Source organism: Orbilia oligospora, assembly GCF_000225545.1.
Source record: "Orbilia oligospora ATCC 24927 unplaced genomic scaffold scaffold00110, whole genome shotgun sequence".
Taxonomy (NCBI): domain Eukaryota; kingdom Fungi; phylum Ascomycota; class Orbiliomycetes; order Orbiliales; family Orbiliaceae; genus Orbilia; species Orbilia oligospora.
Genome location: NW_011645667.1, coordinates 947881 through 970142, shown reverse-complemented (window position 1 = coordinate 970142; position 22262 = coordinate 947881). Strand labels below are relative to the sequence as shown.

The window sequence follows — 22262 nt, the reverse complement described above, 5'->3', positions numbered from 1 at the left end:
TTTGGGATCAATGGAATGTTTGGAGTGGTATGTGCAGGTGACGATAGAGTTATAAATCCGGGGGGTGGTCCACCTATAAATACCCCGCATTCCTAAAGTCTAGGGTTAAGTTCAAAATAGGGGTGGTGGCACAAGATTGCACCAGATCTGCCGGAGTCGGAATTAACCCGCCCGTCGTTAATTGAGACTCTTTTTCCTTACTCTTTCAATCCCGAATAGATATTTTTTCAGAGAGGAATAAGGTGGAATAGTCTATGACCTCAAGATGTTAGTACGAGCATGTGAGTGGGCGGGTAGGGGCCACCGCCATCGACCCAGCAACCTCTCTGCAAGGCATCAGACTAATTGAGCCTGTATATTCGATCAAAATGGCGGATAGGAGTTCTCCCGAATCATTCGGCTGACCCGAGATAGTTCGAATTTATCTGTTGTCTAACATTTTTGACGGCTGTACTCAATCAAAGTTGAAAAGAAATTGAGCCGGGGTGATCCATGACGTCAGTTTAAACCGCGGCTTGAGAGTCAAACACTCCGGATCTGGTAAATTGACAAATCAGGAATTCGATCGCTATTTTTGGTTAGTCATTGTGTTGGATTTTAATGATGACAACGCAAAGTCTTTTTTGTGACAGTGTTTGTCCGGGTTTGGAAGGGATCTGTGAAAAATTGCAACATGACAACTCCATCTCTTTCTGATTGAGCTACAAATTTTTAATCGAGGGAATTCTGGAATTCCGGAAATGAATAGATTAGAACAGGTTATAAAACTGCTAAATAGAAGAACATAATTAGTACCTAAAACTACTACTAGATAGTATTTGTAACTAATATATTATGCTCCGCCTGAAGGTAAATTTCTATTATTTCGATAGCCGTGGTATACTGTCGTATCAAAAATGGTTTCACGATCTCAACTCCACGATCGAGAAACGGTAGATCCCAATATGTATCCAATATCCAATACTCCATAGTATTGGTCAAGTGAACTTTCAGCTGTTAATATCCTAGATACTCATAATCCGCAAAACTAGATCGCCATTTCTATCACGATTTCTGAATTCCACTCTGGTATCAACGAGACCACCGGTCAGAACTCTAGTCTCGGGGCCAGGCGTTAGCGCGCCGTGTACACAACTCATATTATTGTAGAGGTCACAATTTGAGCCACTGATAGGTGATAAGATATATATAAAATGTTCGCGTTACTGTGCACCCTCATCGTCTTCCTCCACTACCACATCTCTCTCCTCCTCCAACCAACCTCCCTCCAACAAACCATCAGATCACTCCTCCGCAAAAGACTTCCTCGCAATCAAAACAACCCACATCACCATCTCCACAACCGTCAAAATCAGCCTCCAGATCCTCCACCGATCCCACCTCCAGACGCTATAGACGTCCCATCGATCTACGAAGCTACAGAACAATCACGAGTTCGACGTCAAACCGTTCCAATACCTCCAAGAACGCGTATCAATATGGCCAGAAGATTTATGCCATGGGATGGCTCCCTTCCGACGCGAATGCTCCATTCGCAAGAAGTCTTCGACGAAGCCGATCACGAACTTCCTAAAGTAAAACACTGGCTACACAAATCTTCTCATCGTCCCGTCATCAAAAACCCGTTTGGACCAGGGTATCAAGACTCCGAACAACCACCGTTCGAGTTTCCACATCCATACCCTCAAGCACTTCGTCACGATGTCTCAGGGTTCCGTCGAATCCTACCATTATCGGCCCTCTTTCAAACCCAACTGGGAACCATCGTCATCCCACGACATCATAACACCGCCGATTTTCTCTTGATAGTCACTCACACGGACACCTCCACGATCCCACCAACGGGTCCGTCGGCGCTTCTCGCCAGATTCTTAGTTTGTTCAAGAACAGTCCTTCACTACATCCCCTCAATCAGGGGTCAAGCATCCCATCAATCCAACTTCCATGACGGCCAAAGACTTAACCTTCCAGACGGTACAAACCGTATCTACCCATTCTTCCTCTTCAAAATGCCACAAACGGATCTAACATCCCTTTGGATAATCCTCACAATCATCCATCAACGATTCCCAACAGCTTGGTCAACCCTAGACCTCCCACTCCCACTTCTATTTAACATCTGCAAAACAATGGATATCCTGGAAATATCGGGTACAAGCACGGTCAATCTACTTCGCCAAAAACTCTTATACACTCTCAACCGTCACGCAGAGTTATTCCATCCGCAAGCTTCAAACACTCCAGATGTAGCAATGTGGGTTTACATCGCGAAAACATTTTCAATCCCCACAAACTTCTCGGCACTGTGGGCTCACCTGATAATCTCGACCTGGCGCTTCACTTCCTCATCTCATGCCGTGGACCGCTATACGCCTCCACCACCACATCACACTTCCACAAACTTTAAATATGGGAATTGGTACTGGATTTCCCATCTCCCAGAATCGCTCCGTGCGGCGCTCCAAGAGGATCGTACGCGATTTCTAAACAAGATGTTAACGCCATGGTCTAACTTCCGCTCTATCTACCACTTACCCTCCCAATCAGCCGCATCAGCGGCTACAATCTTAACTTTAAACAGTGACATCGACGGATCAGCATTGGACCTCAAGGACCATATTCTAGGCTACGCGGACCAGGTCCTAGCATACCACAATACGCGTAGTCTAATGATGAACCACCCAAATAGACCGCTAAACCCGCGAATAATGTCCGACATAACAAGATTGAAGTCTACGGTCCAAGATTGTTTCTCTCAAATCCCTACGAGGGATATAAACAACAACCTCATAACAATCTCCCACCAAGACCTAGAACTCCCGGGGAACTTCCAAGCACCACTATACCCACCCCTCCAAACGCCACCAGAACTGGACGACCTCTCCTCCCGCCTCGAACCCACAATCTTCACCTACCAATCCGGCGCAAACTACAATTTAATCTACTGGCGCAACTCCCCCCCTTCGAGCTCCCTCCTCCCGGGCAAAACCAGATTGTTTGGGTATACCATCCCAACAATCTGGATCTTTGGGTTACTAACCCAATTCTACATCGAACTCTCTTCCCTCTTTGCCTCCCTCCGATTCGCATCTCTGGATCTAAGATCCACCCTCTGGCTCCTCCTCTGCGTCTACTACCTCCACCGCTCCACCATAATGGCCTACCACGCCATCCGCCAAAGATCAGCACAACGACAAAGGGACGACGAAGTCCTGGAGTCGTTTGCTGAAAACTACAATTGGTCGATGGACGACTCCTTCTCCGCCCCGGGATCCGTGAATCCCAAGGGCACTCCCGCAAGGATAGGTCCGGATTGGAGGAGGTTTACTCCTCTGGAAAACTTTCCGGACAACACCTACCTTGCGGTGAGGAAGGAGATGGTTGTCAACCAGTTTAGGGCGGAGAGGGCAAGGAGGTGGGCGAAGGAGGGGAGGGATAGGTGGGGACGGTTACCAACCGATGAGGGGTTTGGTGTACCTCCCCCTGGCCCTGGGGATGGTAAGGAGGAGGGTTCTGGCGAGGGAGGGGATAACCCTGCCCAAGAGGAGGAGGAGGAGGAGGAGTTCCAGACGAGTGGCTGGAACAGGGAGGGGGGGTATGGGCTATTTGACTAGGTAGAGAAATACAATGTGAAGAAGTTTAAATACGATGAGAATGTAACAGTCTTGAAGTGGGAAGTAGGAGTGATGAATAGGACTTTAAAATCCAACCATGTGTATTGTATTAATACCTTCCGCCCGGAAGATCACTAAGAAGTAACAGAAAAGAACACAAAGCTCTTCACTATCCGTGATCTCGCCGCCCTCCTAAAACAAAATTGAAGCAATAAAAAAAAGCTCCATCAAATACAGAGGATAATAAAAATATCTGTAAACCCAAAAGAAACAAGAGAGAAAATAGTCAAAAGAATCCCGAGATTCAAAGTCTATTTCCCAGCATCTCCCTTAACATCACCAGGCTTGGCGTTTTGAATACCACAGTCACAGATGCCATGGAGTGGATTGACAGGACGTCCACAAGCCATGCAGTGGGAACGATAGCACTACAAATATCTCCATTAGCTTATCATCACAAGAAGAAATTAAGTCGAGAGGCAGAATAACTTACATCGACGAGGCCCAACTCAGCCTGGACGTTGGTAGACTTGATTTGGCCCTTTGGGGTGGTTGAAAGGCCAGAGGAAGTAGTGTGGATGGTAGTTCCCTGGATTTCATTAGTATCTACTTATTCAACATTGATAGAAAGAAGAAGAGAAGTAAAGTAGGGTAGTAATGGAAAACTTACGTGCATCTTGAAGAATCAGGTGTTTTTTAGAAGAAACGTTAAAGTTGACTTAGCTTTGTAGGGAGGTATCTAGCTCGTGACACGTTCACTCAATCAGCCCCATTCCTGGCAGAGAACCTCGTGGAACGCTTCTAAAAACGTAATAGGCTTTAGAAGACAACATACCTAGTCTCAAAAGAGCTCAAGATCAGTAATAGAAGGTAGAAGCTTGAAGGGTTCGAAAAAGTTTGCTTGCTGGTATGTCGGTGAGGTGATTAAAGAAAGGGAGGAGAAGGGCTTGTTAGAAGACAACGCTGTTTAAATAACCACCACTTTTTTGTGAGGGAATCTTGAGTATATGCTTCTATGAGTTCGCAATTATCTTGAAGCTTTATATCTTGTGAACAACCTCGCCAAAAGGGCTGGGAATAGATTCAGTCAATTTGTTAAAGCAATGGCTATGAGAGTATCCATATGGTATATCCACTAGATGGTTGGATCGGTTGTAATTAATTTTTTATACGAACAGAGAAGCATTTGTGCGTAAGGAAGGCCTCAACAACCTCATTGACATCTACGTCATTGCCTCTAATATAGCCACATCGGTGTGTGAGATATGAAACATCAACTTCGAAGCCTCAGACATGGGGACATATACCTACGATCACAAGTTCATGGCTTCAAAACTAAAAAGACTACTAGTACGGCAATTTTACAAACAAAAAATTCATTATTAAAAATCGTAAAGTTAAGTAAAGAAAAGTAAAATTAGGCCAAGGCCTTCTCCAACCTCCCCACCCCCTCAAAAGCATCTTAAACCCCGCCCACGCCACCATCCCCACCCCCATCCCCACAAACCCCGTGCACAAAACCCCCACCCCCACCTGCCCCATCGTCCAGGGCAGGACCATCTCCTTCCGGCAGATCTCCCTGATCCCGAACTTCTCCTCCCCCCCCCTCGAAGTCCACCCCCCCTCACCCCCTCCAACACACCGTCGATGTCCCTGACCAGCTTTGCCATGCCCTCGTAGACATGGCAATCGCTGTCGGACGCCATACCCCCCAATATCCCTCGCTGCAATCTTATTTCGAGGGGCTGGAAGAGTAGGCGGAGGGATACGAGGCTCCGTTCCTCGTCATCCCCGGAATGGTGTTTGGAGGGGATGAGCCCCTGCTGCTTCAAGGTTGATGACAGCTCTTTAGCTGCCATCACGCACTCCCCGCCTGGGGAGCAGGTGCAAGTAAACTTCCTGCTGGTCCTTAGGTGGACCATGTACGCGTGCCAGGTGGTGATCAACCCCGTGATCGAGGTTTTGAGGCGGGCGTGCTCCTTCCTCATGTGTTCTACTCTTTAGTTAGTATACCTACGTATATACATAAAGAAGGTGCGTAGGCAATCAATACATACCGAAGATGGGGTCTGGCCCCCACATCTCCAAAAGCTCCACCTTCTCCTCATCGGGCCCCACCCGCCTCGGCCCCTCCAAGATGACCTTCTTGGTCCCCGTCCACTCCCACCCCTTAAACTCCAAGATGATTCTAGCTACCAGCTTGGCGTACCCTTCCTTATCGCCAAAAACCTTTCCGGCGATCAACCATCCTTCGTATCCGTCCTCCATCATCTTTTCCTTGAAATGCATGTAGTAAACATCAAACCACGGCAACAAATTGACCTCAAAGTATTCCATCGTGGCACACAACTGCCAGAAAGTCTCAAATGAAAGCTCCTCGGGCTTTGGAAAGGCAGTAGGGACATGGTTAAAAACCTTTAGCAGGAGGACGAGGGCATCGATGTGATACCAGATAATTGAGACATAGTTGATTGGCTCACTAGTCGGAGAATGTCTGACTGTGCTCACAAAAGAGGAGCTTGTGCAGTACTTCGCGAGAACTGGGGAGGTATGCATTACCGAGGATTTGTGAATCCAGATTTTGACTCGCATACGTGTAACTGATGTGACCAGAAGACAGGTATCTGGATTGGGGGCGATGAAGTAGACGTCACCTACTGAGGTTGGTTCAGGACTATGAGGAGAACCACCTGGATTCGCGTGAATTGGGTAGACTGGAATCATTCCTTCTGATCCGTCTGTCGTAGTGATTTCTTGTGGGTCTGATTCTGATTCAGATGATTCAGATGATGATGGTGAACCGGACTCGGAGTCGCGTAGTTCTTGTAGTCGGCCAGCGGAGTGAACTCCGAGGCTCGCAAGAAACTCCTTAAACTCGTTATTGTTCATGATGAATTATTTTGACTGAAGGGGTGCAATTAAGAATAGTCTTTTGCAGCTCGTGATAGTTAAATATTGGTTATGATGGTGAGAGTGAGAGAGGTTGATGGTGGATGGAATGTTGATGGTGGATGGAGGTTGATGAGAGACTTGATGGGAGGTGAATGTGATGTTGGTGGGCAAGAAAGAAAGAAAAAATATATTGTGGGCTGGAGCTATTCAGAAGCAACGCGTCGAATGTCTGCCATTCAGACTGTGAGTTGAATGCATTTGTTGTTGATGCCGTTGCTATCCATTGAAATTATCGTCAACATCGTCGTCAACGGCATCATCAACACCAGCTTCAACATTTACATCTACACAACATATACAACCTACATCATCAACCATCAACTCTCACTGTCATACAAATTAAATTACACTCTATCTACTCTCATTGTACAATCCAAGTAAGAATCCTTCCTGTTATTATATTAAGTTTCCTCAACTAACCATCTTCTAGCTAGAGCCTGCTGACCCTGCAAAATGTGCTGGAACCTCTGGACCTTCCCTAAGGTAGTACTCTTGAGTCCATCTAATCAAACAACCTAGATGGCTAGAGTGCTAACACGATTCTAAAAGTGTTCCCATAAACAAGCAGAACTAACCCAATGTGGTCGCCGCACACTCCTCTGCCGTACTTTGAACCGCGATGCCACAGTTCTAGACAATCTCTGTTATAACTGTACTCTCCACGATAAAAAGGAAATGACAGATTCTAAATGGAAAAGAGAGGTCAGCAAGGCTGAGGAACTATATTGGTATGTCAAGGGGATTGGGGGAGCTGTTGGAATGAGGAGTGGGGATTATTGGAGGCTCTGAGTGACCCTACATCCTCTATGAATGTGCTCAGGGTACTTAGGTACTTGAGTGGTTAGAATGGAAGTGGATGGAAGGCTGGAGATGGTGGATGGAATGTTGGAGAATGATATCTCTGGATAAGGATTGAGGGCGGAGCTGCCAGAAAGATGAAGAAAGAACTTGAAGATATCCAATATATGAAAGCCATTTTCTGCCCTCCCACTTTGTCCTTTCTATCTCTCTCTCCCTTCTCACTACACTAAACATCCTAGCTGGAAAAAAAACTACTCTACCTGCAGCAACCTCGTATCGACCGACGAAACTCCTAATGTATAAGTATATATATAAGACAACCAGTCACGTTCAACCACTCTATCCCGGAAAGTACCAAAAAGTTATTTAATACCATAACAAGAGATCTCACAGTTGCAAACCACAGAGTCAACTAACATTATGGCAATATCCTGACGTTAAAGCGTCAAGAGCAAAAGACCCTTACTGACGATATTGAATATCTATCAAATAAAGAAATAAGATATCTGTTGTAAGAGAAGGAAAGCTTCATTCTCCAAGGCGATGGAGTCGGAATGCTCGTGGGGGCTATATTAACGTATAATTTATCCTGCAAAAGACGTTCTAGTCTGCGCAAGTTCATGTACCATCTCAATATCTTCAAGGACTGTGGCCGCCACGATGACTCTTGGGGGTAGAGCTTACTCAGAGAGTATACCCTTCAATTTATTAGAGGTATGCTAGCATATTAAGAAAAGCCGATACGCGAGGCGTATATTCATCCGTATGGATATCTCCTATACAGCTACTCTTTAGCAGCTTTCAAATGAGGTTCAGTCAAAAGAATGTAAGCTATGTAAGAATATCCTTCCCAAACCTCAAAACCAAACCACGCTAATGTAATATATACAGCTTGATGATTCTATCTTCAGCTCTACAACTTGGGCAATGCCCTGATCGTTGAGTTTATACAATATTGAGTCGTTCCCATACGTACTTGCTCAACATGGGTACAATCTTGATGCATATAAATTAAGGTATGATGAACGAGGAATATACTCTGAAAATGAGTCTCTAACAAATCATGCTAGCTAAAGGAAATTCTGGCTCTGTTGGCAGAAGAAAGGGCATCACTAAGGTCATACGAAAGAGATACAAGATCCGATATGAGCCCAGTATCATCGAGGGCATGAGGTTTCGGTAGCGGTCGATCACGTTAACCATACCGTACCTAATAATGGATCATAGATCCTCAACACAGTTGAGGAGTCTGGCATCGAGACAAAAACTTTGCCACATAGCCTAACCGCAAATCCGGGGCCGACTTTACCAAAAATACAACATGGCCTGAGGATCATGAGCCGCCAATAGCGAAGGATATCCTAAATAATCATGGTAAGAGCCCTCAGATTCACTTTTAAGGGACAAATAGCTGATATTTACTAAGAGTAACCAACAAACTGAAGTGTTATGCATACGCTTTTCGACATCGACAAAATCTCACGTAGGGTATAACGAAGAGAAATGATAGTACCCACCAACCACTCACTGTTGAAGTCGACTTAAAGATGACTTCAATCAGCATAATTTCATCAACTAGATATGGAGCTCGATCCAAAACGCTATCAAATCACTCAAAAAATGCGGTGGCGCGCTGGCATTTCTCTCGCCATGGCCTCTAGAAAAGGTACAGCGGGTGTTAGACGACTATGACGCTGGAGAGTGTTAAAAACGGAAAGCCCAAAAGCCATGGGTTCGGGAGTAACGAGGCCTATATATCTCCACAGTTGAGGAGTCTGGCGACGAGACAATATATCTACACAACCGTATGACAAGTTTAGTAGATGAAATATCGGAACTCTCAACGTTGTCCTTGGATTTACCTGGGCTGTTAATAGTTGATGAGCTAACTCATTCAAATTTCCATGTCAACCTACTCTGCGGAAAGTCTACCTTTGAAAGTCCACCTTTCGATCATAGCTCACAGTCCCATATGTCATTCTATATGATATCGGGTCTATCTATATGGATATAGACCCGATATCCTATAGAATGCAATAGATCCTGTTCGCTAGCTCCAGTTTCTGATCCAGAGTCTTTTACATTCAGGGTAAAATCACTGCAGATAAAATGGGAAGGTCAACCTCATCAAAAGTTCATAATCTTATGAATCAACACAAAATTAAATACGACTTTAAAGTGTTAAACAATTTACCAAACCTAATCATTTTCCCAAACTATAGAATAAATCATCTATAATTTTAAATATTACTTAAAGCGATTGTGGTGGTACTGGGTTTCCCGCTAATCTTTTTCCCGTCAAAAAAGCGGCAGCTATAAACGAATTAAACTCTTTCATCCCAATCACAAAGTTTAACAAGTCGTTAAAGCGCCTAGTCCTCGTATTACACGAATTCGGTGAGGCATCCCATTTGGTCTTACTTTACTATCTGGCTTAAATACTTACACATATTTAATCATCCCTAATGTGTTTTCAAAACAGGACATTCAATTCCTGGAAAATGCTAAAAATAAATCTTTATAGCCGCTGAAGATTCTAGTCTAAATTGTGGACCAGAGATACAAAGCAAGCCCCCAGAAGTAAATATGGCTAAAGAGCACACCGAAGATGGTATTCAGCCTCTATTCTCGAGCCTGTACATATAAATATACTACCCATGGCTGTGTACGTGCGCGGTATAAAACAATATACCCCCAAAAACGTACCGAAGAGATCCCCCGCTCCCTTTAAACGACATAAGTCGTAGGGTACCGCAGATATTTACCCCTACCGCGCAAGCCCAATTGCCATGTCTTCCGCGAATCGATTGCATATATATAAACCACGGGCTATCAAATCTGCTTATTTTGGCTAGTATGTCTCGGTATGATAAGTTGACATAGTTCGTTGGACATTTAAGTTTTGAATACAGCGCTCGAAAAGCGAATGAAGAGATTATGTTTCAGAGCCTGATTTATTTTCAGCGCCGTGGCGTCAGGCTATTCCACCAAGCCACCCTTTAGTCTCCATTTCTATTACATTATTCAACTATCTTGACGCGCATGTCGTATTCCCGCGTTTTCTCAACATTCCGCGAAGGAAAGTATTCCTCCTTATAATAGCAATCCCTGGGCGAACTATTGCATTGGGCGTGCTATGCCTTTTCGAGATTTCCTAAAACACCCGGTATCACCCGAAAACCGGTCTTCGGAGCTTCACCAAAACCGAAACGCGTACCTATATCTATTAGCCGACAATTAAATGATATTCGAACATCTCTTATCAGAACCATGGAAGACAAATCTTCCTAAGACTACACGGTTTCTCCGGGATATACCCATATCGAAGATAGAGATATGGAGAGATTCGAGGGCAGCTCTTAGAATAAGTTGTTCTTCTGCTCGGGAGCCTAGGGCACGATCTTTCTGGAGCAAAATCGCTGCAGATTAAAGTAAGGCCAATAATATTTATCGAGGGTGGTAAGTTAAGGTCGCGGCAGCTCCTAATAAGGAACTTACGAAGTTAATATATTCCGGAGTAGCAAACCAAAGAGCTTCACCAGCCCTCAAATGTGCACAATGGATACATCTTCCCGAGCGGCATTATGGACAAAGTCACTACTCCCACTATCTCTGTCGGCAGTTCTAAAGAAAGCCTCATAAGAGTCTACTTCATTGAATCAAGTGATCCAATATGGCGCATACTCGGTAGGTCGGGAGTTCTATCGAGGATTATCTACGGGATGTGTACAGCCACATGAGCGTTACTTCTGTCAGTGGTTGTGGGTGCCAGGACCTATGTCACGTGCACCACCCATTAATTACTCTACTATAGAACCGACTCCGTAATTTACTATCAATCAACATCATTACAACCCACCATAACATCAGATTATGAGCCCACAGCACTTACCAACAAGCCAATGATGCAAACTTCCTAAATTGTTACCGATTGACTTTGTATCTATTATTAGAATAATAGATTCCATCCTTCACATCATCACCTCTCTCGTCTCGTCTTCAACATCAATTTCGACGTTTTGTCGTCCGCATCAGAAACTGCAACACCTTTACAGTCGTGTGGATATGGATACAATTCCAAAAAGTTGACTTCTAGACCCTAGGTCCGTGGCCATCTTACGGTTATATCTACTCCCACACGTCAGTACTAACCATCATCTTCTCTATGGACTAGACCCTCGCACATGCACCTACACATCATCACAGGGCTCAGGAGGCTCTTTATTAACTTATACAATTGGCAACATATACTTGATGCCAACTCCTCATAGGAACACTAGCTTCGAAGTAGTATTTGGAGGACTGTGGTGTGAGCTTTACTTTTGGCCTTACACATATACAATGCCTGTCAGTTAACTTCTTGGTAAGTTAATCCTTCTTCCAAACTATTCGGCGTCAAAGATTGAGTTTGAGGCTAGATAAATTAACTAATCTGATCCCGTGTAGATAACTATATCTGCATTGGATTTCCGACAACGAGACCTATATGGAGAGGAAGCGCCCTCGTTACTTGAAGCATCGAGCTGTATGGTAACAGGAAAAATATTTCCGGATATATATGGCCCAGAACGAAGATTCCGTGCGGCAAAGATTGGAAAGAATGGATAGCTCGATATCCAAAATTAAGATACCACCAACATAGTAAATAAAACAAATTATTTCAATAATAAATCCACGGTCAGCTATGCCCCCGCTATAAGATAGTGAAAATATTCCACACGAATTGATATTTCGGGTAAATTTGGAGCGTGGCAATCTTTTAGCGGGATATATTACTTTACCAGACCTTTAAAATGTGATAAATATTCACGCCTTAAACTTAGTCTCGTATCGCGTCTGTAATATGAGACTACCTTAAACTAAGACATATATAGCACGTGCTCTAGTTCACACCTATGCATTCCATCCAAAAAGAGGGATCTATCCTGCAAGACTCATAAATAGACGCGAAAACGCCCAGAACGTGCGACTGATTATCTATATATATATATATATATATAGATCATCAAAACAGACAAGACACATACACTTGCTTAGGTCGTCTAAGGTTTTAAGACCCCCAAGTCTTCCGCCTTGGGGGGCGGATAAGGTTTATAGTTATCGTTATTACACCCCGTAAGTCCGGCCGTGGTGTGTTCCCTTAAGCGTTATTTATTCTGATGCAATATTAACAATATCCTTTATTCTATCGGCCTATCACCCAGGGATTTATATTTGCCGTCCCTAGACAAACATAACTTTATAATTTCTGACAGGTCTAAGTGCGTTCTTCTTCTCGCAAACATTCTTACAGATTGGACGAATATCAAGTTAAACGAGATTTCAGCCTAAATTTAATAAAGATCTGACAGATCAACACTCTCCTTAGTGTGTGTGGATCTGTGCTATGTATCCATGGGGATCACATGATGTCACTGAGGGAAATAGAGTTAAATAAACTTAGGATAGAAGAGATAGAGAATGGAAAATCATCAATTCCCAAATATACGTTCCACACCCGTAGATTTCTCAGGTTATGAGCCAGCGCACCGAAAAAGTTTAAAAACGAGAGGAGAATATACAGAATAGGGGTTTTTACGAGTTTTTACGTACCGAAAAGTCAACAATGCCACCAAGACGTCGTCCAGCTCCAGACCCGTAGATTTCTCAAGATCGACGTGCAAGATGATGACTGTTATGTATGTCACTGCACTTTGAGTCCGAGATGAAATTCTGTCTTATGACGCTTAACGGCCCTGTTTTCACTGCACGGCAGTATACTTATATATATAGGTATATACCTAGGTAATGTACCACATTGATTAGACTTTTAATTGGCACGGTCTTTCGGTTATGCGAGAGGCGCTCGAGGCTAGCTTTGTGAATTGTTCGCCCTGAGTCCAGCGACAAATAGTTTGTAAATTTATGCTCGGTTCATGTTTTCCAAGCGAATTGCTTGCGGACGATCTATTCTTTGCCTATGTGTACGGACCGAAGGATATACATAATTCGCCTTGGGATGGCTCGATTGGCAACTGTGACTAGTATTATAATTTGTAACTCGATATTAAGCTTTGGCTTTTATGTTCTAAATATTCCTATTGGTTCGATGGGACTCGGGTGATCGGTCCTATAAGTGTAATCAATTCTTTCAAATAATACACCTTCGAATAGAAGGTTGTAGTTGGAAGTTATTCGCCGAGTTCTGTGGATCAATAATAGTGATTATCGCCTTGTATTTCAAAATGAAAGCATATATACTCTACGGGAATATATATATCCGAACTATTCTTCCCAGAGCTTTCGAATCCCTTCTCATCTAACAATAGCTTTCACTCTTAGCCTTCTCATGAACTCACACGAAGACAACAATACCTCCATTCGACTTTTTCAGACCAACTTTGTGATTACCCTTGTCATGAACTCAGTATACAAGACTTCTATTAAAACAATCTAATCTGAATTAATAAAATATGTGCCTCATAACCCACAAATACCAGGTACCTTCCCCTTTTATCCACCCCATCGTCTTACCTTAAAACCATCTAATGGTAGAAACCCACCATAGTCCTGTTCTCACCAACAAATCCTTCTCATATCTACTGGACCTTCCTTTCAAACGGAAGCAAGCACATGTCCCTGTCCTACGCTTCAAAGTCGTCTACAGCCTGTGGGACTGTGTCCTCCCTGCAAACTATACCACACAGACGCGAGCTTCTATCGCAAAAAATGGGAGAGAGCTATCGGTGAAATGGAAGCGGAGTACTGGAGAGTACTACAGCAAATTGTTAGAATGGGAGGAGCGGGAAAGGTATTTATTTTACCATTTCCACTGAAATTCCAGTTACATTGAAGCTAATATATACGGTATGGATGAGTAGGAAGATACAAAACTTGAAGAGATAGATATCAACGAGATGAGAGTGTTGAGTGAAAGTACTAGCCCTCCCAAGATTAGATTGGAGGAAAACGACTTCGAAGAATTATATAGAGTAGAGAATGGGCCGTTGATTCCTTGGGAGGACGGGTTTGAAACTGGGGCTCCGCTTACGGGATCGGAGGTGTAGGAGCACCAAAAGATCACGATGAACGAGAATATGGGACGCCAATCGCTTGAAACATTACGAAATATATATGAAGCAGAAATCTTCTAAAGATTGGAGCGTGTGCTGGGAAAAAGGTATGTTTCAACTGGAAGTAAACCACCTATCCGGTCTTTACCTAGTAGATCAAAGCTAATTCTTTCTTCAAGCACGAGGGGTTTATACAGAGAAAATCAGAACCGATTTAATCTAAGGATGGAAAACCACCCATGGCCCACACATCTAAAATGTGACCAGCTTGAATTCTCATTCTTGTATTTTAAATATCTAATTTATTTGATGATAACAATAAACCTTTCACTACTATTATTATTTTACACCACAATATTAGCGTCAGCTTGAGTTTTTTTTACGTTTATGTATATAGCTACGGACCTAGACGATTTATTGCGTGCGAGTTCCACTTAGACTCGATATATAGCTAGGCTTGATGCAGGAGACAGCCATTCATGCGGTGCGGGAGAATCATATTTATATTATCTAAAACGAGATTCGGCTAGATTGTGGAGAGCGTTTAACTTGAAGATACCTTGCCGCGATGTTACCGAAGGTGTATATGATCATATTAGCTAACGCCAGCGAGCGGCGCCCTGGTGACGCTAACATCTTTCGACCTCGCCATAAGGACCTATATAGGGGTTAACCGTCCTTTAAAGGTGCTAAACTTGTAATTTCTTTCAATCGTGCGGTGCATAGTAACTATACGAGCGCTCTATCATAGTCATCAATCCTTGTAAATATAGTGGTGACTTCCAGTCGTCTTGCTTCTTTAGAGGTTTGTAGAGTATTCTCTAGTTATGATAACAGCTGTAGTTTAATTAAGATATGGTCAAATCTGAGTAGCTGTAGGTGGGGTTGGGTACTCGAGTGATATTAATGATGTGCGCGTAATTACCGCAGTCATCAGGTACAGACAAAGAATTGTGGGAAGCTATCTTGTATTATGGGCGTTATATAAGTAACTTGACTCAAAAGAAAGTGGATACATAAGGTTTCCAACAATGTTAGACATAATCTTTGTACGTATACTAAGCTCGTTTTTATAATATCGCTAAGAAGGATCCGGAGGCAAATATTCCAAGTTGATCGGTGATTTTCCTTGAAATTCTGATGTAACCAAGACACTCGGGAAGTCTGTGAGATATAGTTTAAGAATTTGTGGATATTTTGATGTTTTATTCAAAAGGACTTTGAAGTTTTGTTTGGTACGTTACATAAAGTGTTTTCCCAGATTGAGTGGAAAGCTGAGAAACGCTATTTTGGCTACATCTAAGGTACAAGCGGTGTAATCGCCGAAGAACCATGATTCCTCCCCTAGGAACTTACAAAAGGCGTAACGACGGGACGCATCATATGGACTACCAGCAAAAGACACTATTTTCGCCACTGCTTCTTCCGTTCGATCATCTTTTGATACCGATCTATACAGTATTAATCGTACAGCGGGTCAAATCGTTCCATTAAGGCCTTCCTCAGCGAGAGAAACGTCAAAACCGAGATAACAGGCTGTATCGCCCGCATTTAATGCTGACGCTAATCTACCCAAGTCGTTAAGGTGGCCACCGCGGCAAGGGAATTGCTGTTTAGATATATAGTTTTTTGAATTCCACTTGAGGTATTGGTTATTGAATTATGTATCCGGTTGATATGAAATGTCCTGTTTCCCTTCCCGCAAAGGGCAGTTGAGAGCCCCTCGCCGCGAGGAGAACATTACTATGTAATGTTTTAAACCTCTAGCCTCTTGCACGGGGAGTCCGTGCTGCTCATAGAGACTTTAGACTCTGTAGTCTCTTCTCGCGAGTGGTCTGGGGCGGGAGTTTGCCATTTGGGCTGCTTCCGCCCCTGTTGATAAAAATATCATTAAAGAACAATAAAATCTAACCCGTCTTCGAAGCTTCGGTAAGCAGGCCAGGGGGCATGATGTAAAAGCCCCCGCTTCCAAATTAGCCCCTCGGGCCATTTAGGCAGTCATGTCTCTGAAGAGGCATTGCATTGTGTAATGTCACCGCCTTTAGTTTTATAGATATATTAAACGGCACTAACACCTGTTGCAACTAGTATCACGGCAGATACCGGCACTATATAATAGTCGGAGGCCTTATCAGCCAGAGTCGGCCGTGATCGTGGTATTGTTTATCTCCCACGTATCGAAATCGTGAGAACCGAAGGCTATATGACGTTCCCAGAACCGATCTCGTGGCGCTTAGTATGCTACGTGCATAATATCCCCGAACCCAGAACCTCGAACGCGACTGGCGACACGAGGCTTTCAACAAAAGCTTTAGCCGCTAATTCGTTCGTGGACATTTTTATTGACCATATACTTGGCTAACCGGCGGTGGGTGTTTGGATTCTTGAGTCTATGGATCCGGGGACAGTCTGTCGAGTCCTTGCGTCTTTGGAGGGCGGTACAGTTCACCGAAGTCCACACAAATTCGAAGAATTCTTTGAACAAATAAACAGAATGGTATACTCTGGAAGGAGTATTGCTGTCAAATCCTCGCACTTCGGAAAGAATATTGATAAATTCGACCTTCACTGCAACATCGTTCGTCGGTGGACTGCGCCGATCACGATATTGTCTGAATGTCGTGAGTTCTGTAAATGGGTAAAACTCTCGAATTATTTGGACTGGGAGAAGCCGAAACCCCGGGACCCCTCTTTTCAAGATCTATCCCACTCTTTGGAATATCGAATCGGTATCTGTTCTTCTGTCCAGCTCCCGAGCACCCAGCTTTGGAGTCGTCTGTGTGACACCATATTTGGGATTGGGTGCACCGGTACAGCAGTTTTTATACATGCGCCGGGACTCCGGGGGGTAACTTCCTTGCGCTGACATATATCTGTCATGATCGTGGTGACGACGGCGACGGCGAACCCCAAGCCTAGATGGTGATAATAATGGCGAGCAGTCGCGGGGCATAAACGCCCATGAAGACCTTCTGGGAAGTTAACTCCAGTAATTGAGTTTTTAATCGGGGTTCATTCTCTTGTCCCCAAATTCACCCCAACAAAATAGGATTTTAATTTTGACGGGTTAATAATTGGGCGTAATATAATAATTGCAATGCTCGCCGTTGGCCCGAGTTAATGTGCAGAATGCGCAGCGGGTGCTCCGAGAGTCCCGTACTTCATGAATTCACAGGACCAAAGAAATCCTTCATGTGTACATGTCCGAATACACTATGTTCCGAATCCACGAGAAATCTGATTTAATTCTCTATGCTGAGTCCGATATTCTGGGAGTCCTCTCGTTTTCTGTCCGGGGCTCCTTTCTCGACGTGGATATATGATTCAGATTGTGAGAGGTGATAGAGAGGTCTCCACGGCGAACCACAACTTCGGACGTTAGCCTTTGTAAGCAACCGTTACTCCCACTTTAAGGTGCAAACGAATGATTTATTGTATCCGGGGAAGCCAATTAGATATCCCAAGCTAACAGGTAAGTCAATGCACTCTTCGTCGTTTCTATCTCAGCGACTCAGTAGATACGTCGCTTTGCAATATCGCATTGTGTCAACTGGTATTCCTAGATACTTCGACGGCTACCAATTGAGCAGCCTGTCCCATCACCAGTATCATATATTCGATTTGGGTTTCCGATGAAATCAGGATACGAGTGCTGGGCCAATGTGGTTTCTATTTGGAAAGTCGAGTTAAGACTTTCAAAGAGGACTAGGAGACAATGCATTAGAGAAATAATAGAAGTTTTCGATCTTCACCGATTGGCGTTTGCTCTAATCCCGGACGTCGAAAATGGCGAAAGTGAGTATCATGCGTCGCAAATCAGGCCTTCCATAGATTGTATATTTTTTCCCGAAAGGAAATGTTGACTCCGTGGTAAAACTCGTTCTAGGTTTCTTCGTCATTGAAGTCATATCGATGGCGCTCCGCTGATTATATATATCCCATCCGAAGCGCTTAAGCACGCACCCCCAGATCTGGGGAGTCTCGCTCACCGTCAATTAATTTTGCCTTAATATCCGGGGTTCGACGCCACCAGCCGTCACCACAGCCAGATCTAGCGTATGTGCGTGGGCAAAATGCTCCGCCATCGCACTCCTTTGGAGCAAGCAATTTCAAGCCGCGGTGAACCAAAGCACCAAGTATTTGATAAGCTAAAGCGCGAAAACCATATCTTCCAATGGTTCACGTATGACAAAAACGCAAACATCAATCAGGGGTTGCCATGAGGAAGAAGAGTCGAGAGAGCACCGGGATCATAGTGGTAGTCGAATATCTCGTGATTGTAGCCCCAAATAAACTTCCCTACCACTCCGTACGTTCTGAGTAAGTGTTTCGAGTACTTTGATGACTTAGGTGCAGATCTGCAGGATGTACTGCTTTCTTCCTTTTCGATACAGCAACAACATAAAGTCGTACCGGTACTCCCGCCGATTTTGTACAGCTAACACTATACATTATTCAAAAGAAATAGATTTTGGCATAAAAGAGAACCACAGAGCCCGTGGGTTTATATCTAGTGACCCTATTTTTCTCTTGTGGGGAAGACATTATCCCGGCAGTATCCCATGCATAGAGTATTATCTGGACGTCATGGAAATATACATATTTTTTTAAGTGGATCTTACTAACTATGCGTTCGAAAATTCGACGCACAAGACCGTAGATTTTCCATGGATTCAGCTTCTGAAAAGGAATCAGTTCGTGGAAGTCATTCGACCTATCGATGTCGCGACATCGATTCTTGGTTCCGTTCTTTCTCCCGATCCTGCGGGTATGCCGTTCTAGCAAATTTGTATTCGTTCGTTGATAAGGCAGCAGTAGAGGCCCAAGCATCGTATCTAGTGATCCTATCTATCCTGACCCATAAGATTGCGTGTTTAGAAATATTTTCCAGTGGAAAACGTGAACTAGGCATCTTGCTAGTCTAATCGTGTTGTCACCAGCCGTCTAGCGGGGATGATAACAGTTGAGTATAAGGCCCCTGAATGACAACTGTCATCTTATCCCTAATTTAACTCGAGTGGGCTAAGGTTCCCGTCAGCGGAGCTCTGATAGCGCTAGCATTTCACCATGCCACAGCATTCGTGTATGCCTGCATGCAGTGAATCACTACTTAAGTAGCGAGTAATTATTGACAACGTTTTATATTGGGTACTTTCGCGGATTTAGAAAAAGTACCCATCTTGGCCTTCTCAATGATGGCCGCAGTGAGATGCTGAAGACGTCGCGGCGAGATATTTCTTACCTGCACACAGGCCAAGCATTATCCTTGGCCGAGTGCAGTAATCGGTTGAGCAGAATTGCGGATGATCGCACCTCCCGCTGTCCACATTTTCTTTTGGCAAGAAATATTCTTGAAATAAAAAGAGAAAATTCTGTACGGTTGCATCGGGTGCCCGGAGAAGTCCACATACGAAGAGTCCTGATTATGGTCGACCACACGACAAATTAATCTTGCGTAGCCTGTGAGAATGAAGTGGTGACACTCCTCTAGAGTTCCACGGTTTAATCCTTTGTGACCGCGAAGTTGTTCCTGTATGTCGATTCTTTTAATATCGAGAGAGGTCTGGCTTCGGTTTTACCAATCTTCTCCCAGTTGACGGCTATATCTCCGTGTTTTTGCCATGAACATTATGTATGTAGGATAATCCTTCGACAGCTGATTTGGCTTATAGAAGCCAGCCAGTTGTTATTAGAGACTAATATAGCCCCGCTTTTAGTAGTGCCAGGGACGATTTCGACAGCGTAAAGGTTTTGAACTGACGAGCCACATATTATTCATTCCATCAAGCATCAAGATTGTTTTGGCTCGTAAAAATCGGAGGCAATCTTGTACCTTGTCCATAGTTCTCCTTTCCACACCCTGACGGATTGGCATTCGCTGACGTAAATGGTCAACTGGGGCCCATGCCGAGAAAGTATTCCCGAATTTGTAAAGTTTCTGTCGTTAAAACAGTCGTAAATGTGTCAAAAAGAAGTCTTATCTGTAGACAAACCCAATGATCGGAGGGCCCCCATGCCACGAGACATAGTCGGCCCATAAATTGTAGTATTTATTGGGAATCCCAAGCTTGATCTGAACGGGTCTTTGTATACTTAAAAAAGAAAATTCTATGATCAACAAATAGAATTTAAGAGTCGACGTCAGGCGCGCGCATACTTTCGAGGCTATACATAAAAAAGTGAACACTTTCTTGGAAAGCATACGCATCGTTTTATGACTTGATTTCTGCATATCGCCCCGAGACCAGGCGCAGATGCGGACAGGATTTCTTTTGGCCGGGCCCCCTGCTTTCGGCAATGGAGTCGATTGAAAATTTGTTTAAAATCCGCGCACATTATTGATCCATTGCGGAGGCTCATTCCAGTGGGATTCGCAGAGTATTCATCTTGAACAAACGAATAAATCGGATAAGGCATGCAAAATTGTGTTCAAGTCGATGGAATATCCTTCCAGCCGTAACTAGTTAACTGTAGCCATAAGACTTCGTTCTGGTTATACCTTCTGTCCAGAGTCATATTCAAGTGAATAAACTTGACACCCTGCTGGCTGGACCGAAGCTGGAAGGAAAACTTCTAGTAGTTAACATAATCTCCGGGGTGGGGTGCCTTTCTGCCGAAGTCAAGCATCTAATATAATGCTGAATTCAGGAAATGCCTATTCGGGATGTATGCGTCGTGTAGTTCGTTGAAAGTGTCGACACTAAGGGGCCTATCGCTATTGGGTGTCGATCAGCCCATCGACGCCGTCCAGCACCAGAAACGGCATCCTAGGCCCTGTAGACCCCTCGAGATTATATTTGTGGTGCCAGACCAGACATGGGTAGATGAGAACAACGACAACCGTTTGTTTGGGGGTCTCCGTGCAACTCCCAGTTCAACCCTAGAGGGTACGGGGATCAACTTGATCCCCCCCCCTCAAGATATATCATGAAAGCGTCACGGCCGGCATGAAGAATTGGTTAAAAAAGAGCAAGATCCGATAATGCCTCATTAATTAGGTCCACGGCACTATTGAATACTTAGGACCGTTCATGGGCGAAGAGCTTTTGGGCTCTTGGAGGTGCTCTGCCGGGGACATACGGAATACTGCCCCTTTGGATATCCGTATATATAGATCTAACCATTAAAATTCTATTGCCCATCAACGAGTGCGGTTGCATTCGTATCGGTGATTCCGGAGCCTCCCCCTTCAAAGAATCTATCAACACCCGCGTGTGCTCTGGTTCCATCTTATAGCAGCTCGAACCATAATCGGCAGGAAACTTTGGCGTTTGTTCTCTGATCGTATAGCCCCATTGTATTATGATAAAGACGTAAATTCTGTGAGCCATGTTTCGCGTATTAGAAGGTTCTATTGGTGATATTATATCAAACTCCAAATGGTCCGTGACATTTGATCTGAATGATTGGCCCCACTTTAAAATTTGATGAGAAACACAAACCATGCATCATAAGATCTGCAGCTTTGTACCACATTATCGAGCATCTCGATTGCAAGAGCCTCGTGCACCGAGTGTTTCCGAAGCACGAAATTAAGATTTTGTACTTCCGAGCCTAGCCCTGACTTTCGAAAAGGCTGAAGTCTGCAGCAGCATACAGAGGTGTATAATCCATGTTGTTACTTGGGATTAGTTTACAACAGTAAAGCATAATTATTTCGGTGCAACGGATTCCGTCATTCCCGAAGTCTATCGCTATGGCTCGTAGTAGTTGCGTTTTGTTGTAGGTCGTCTGGGCACATCCACCGTCTAGCATTTTTGGCACCCTCCTGATATTAACGAGACAAAGCCAAGATAAAGGTGACAAAAGACCCCTTCATTATGTCTCTTTAGCGGATACTTTG

At 44.0% G+C, this 22262-nt stretch overlaps 4 protein-coding genes across 4 annotated transcripts; 3 read left to right on the top strand and 1 right to left on the bottom strand.

Annotated features, from left to right (window-relative positions):
- Nucleotides 1-1193: 1193 nt before the first annotated feature.
- On the top strand, nt 1194-3614 carry AOL_s00110g276 (uncharacterized protein; the record flags this gene model as incomplete). Its single annotated transcript, XM_011126966.1, has 1 exon — nt 1194-3614. The coding sequence occupies one exon, from the start codon at nt 1194-1196 to the stop codon at nt 3612-3614; it is 2421 nt and encodes an 806-aa protein (XP_011125268.1).
- A 311-nt stretch (nt 3615-3925) lies between these two features.
- Nucleotides 3926-6503, bottom strand: AOL_s00110g275 (uncharacterized protein; the record flags this gene model as incomplete). Its single annotated transcript, XM_011126965.1, has 4 exons — nt 3926-4042; nt 4108-4203; nt 5243-5607; nt 5672-6503. 4 exons carry the CDS (start codon nt 6501-6503, stop codon nt 3926-3928), a joined length of 1410 nt encoding a protein of 469 aa, XP_011125267.1.
- A 516-nt stretch (nt 6504-7019) lies between these two features.
- On the top strand, nt 7020-7355 carry AOL_s00110g274 (uncharacterized protein; the record flags this gene model as incomplete). The annotated part of the gene is made up of 2 exons (XM_011126964.1): nt 7020-7049; nt 7116-7355. The coding sequence occupies 2 exons, from the start codon at nt 7020-7022 to the stop codon at nt 7353-7355; spliced, it is 270 nt and encodes an 89-aa protein (XP_011125266.1).
- Nucleotides 7356-14097: 6742 nt separating this feature from the next.
- Nucleotides 14098-14413, top strand: AOL_s00110g273 (uncharacterized protein; the record flags this gene model as incomplete). The annotated part of the gene is made up of 2 exons (XM_011126963.1): nt 14098-14157; nt 14228-14413. 2 exons carry the CDS (start codon nt 14098-14100, stop codon nt 14411-14413), a joined length of 246 nt encoding a protein of 81 aa, XP_011125265.1.
- Nucleotides 14414-22262: the final 7849 nt, after the last annotated feature.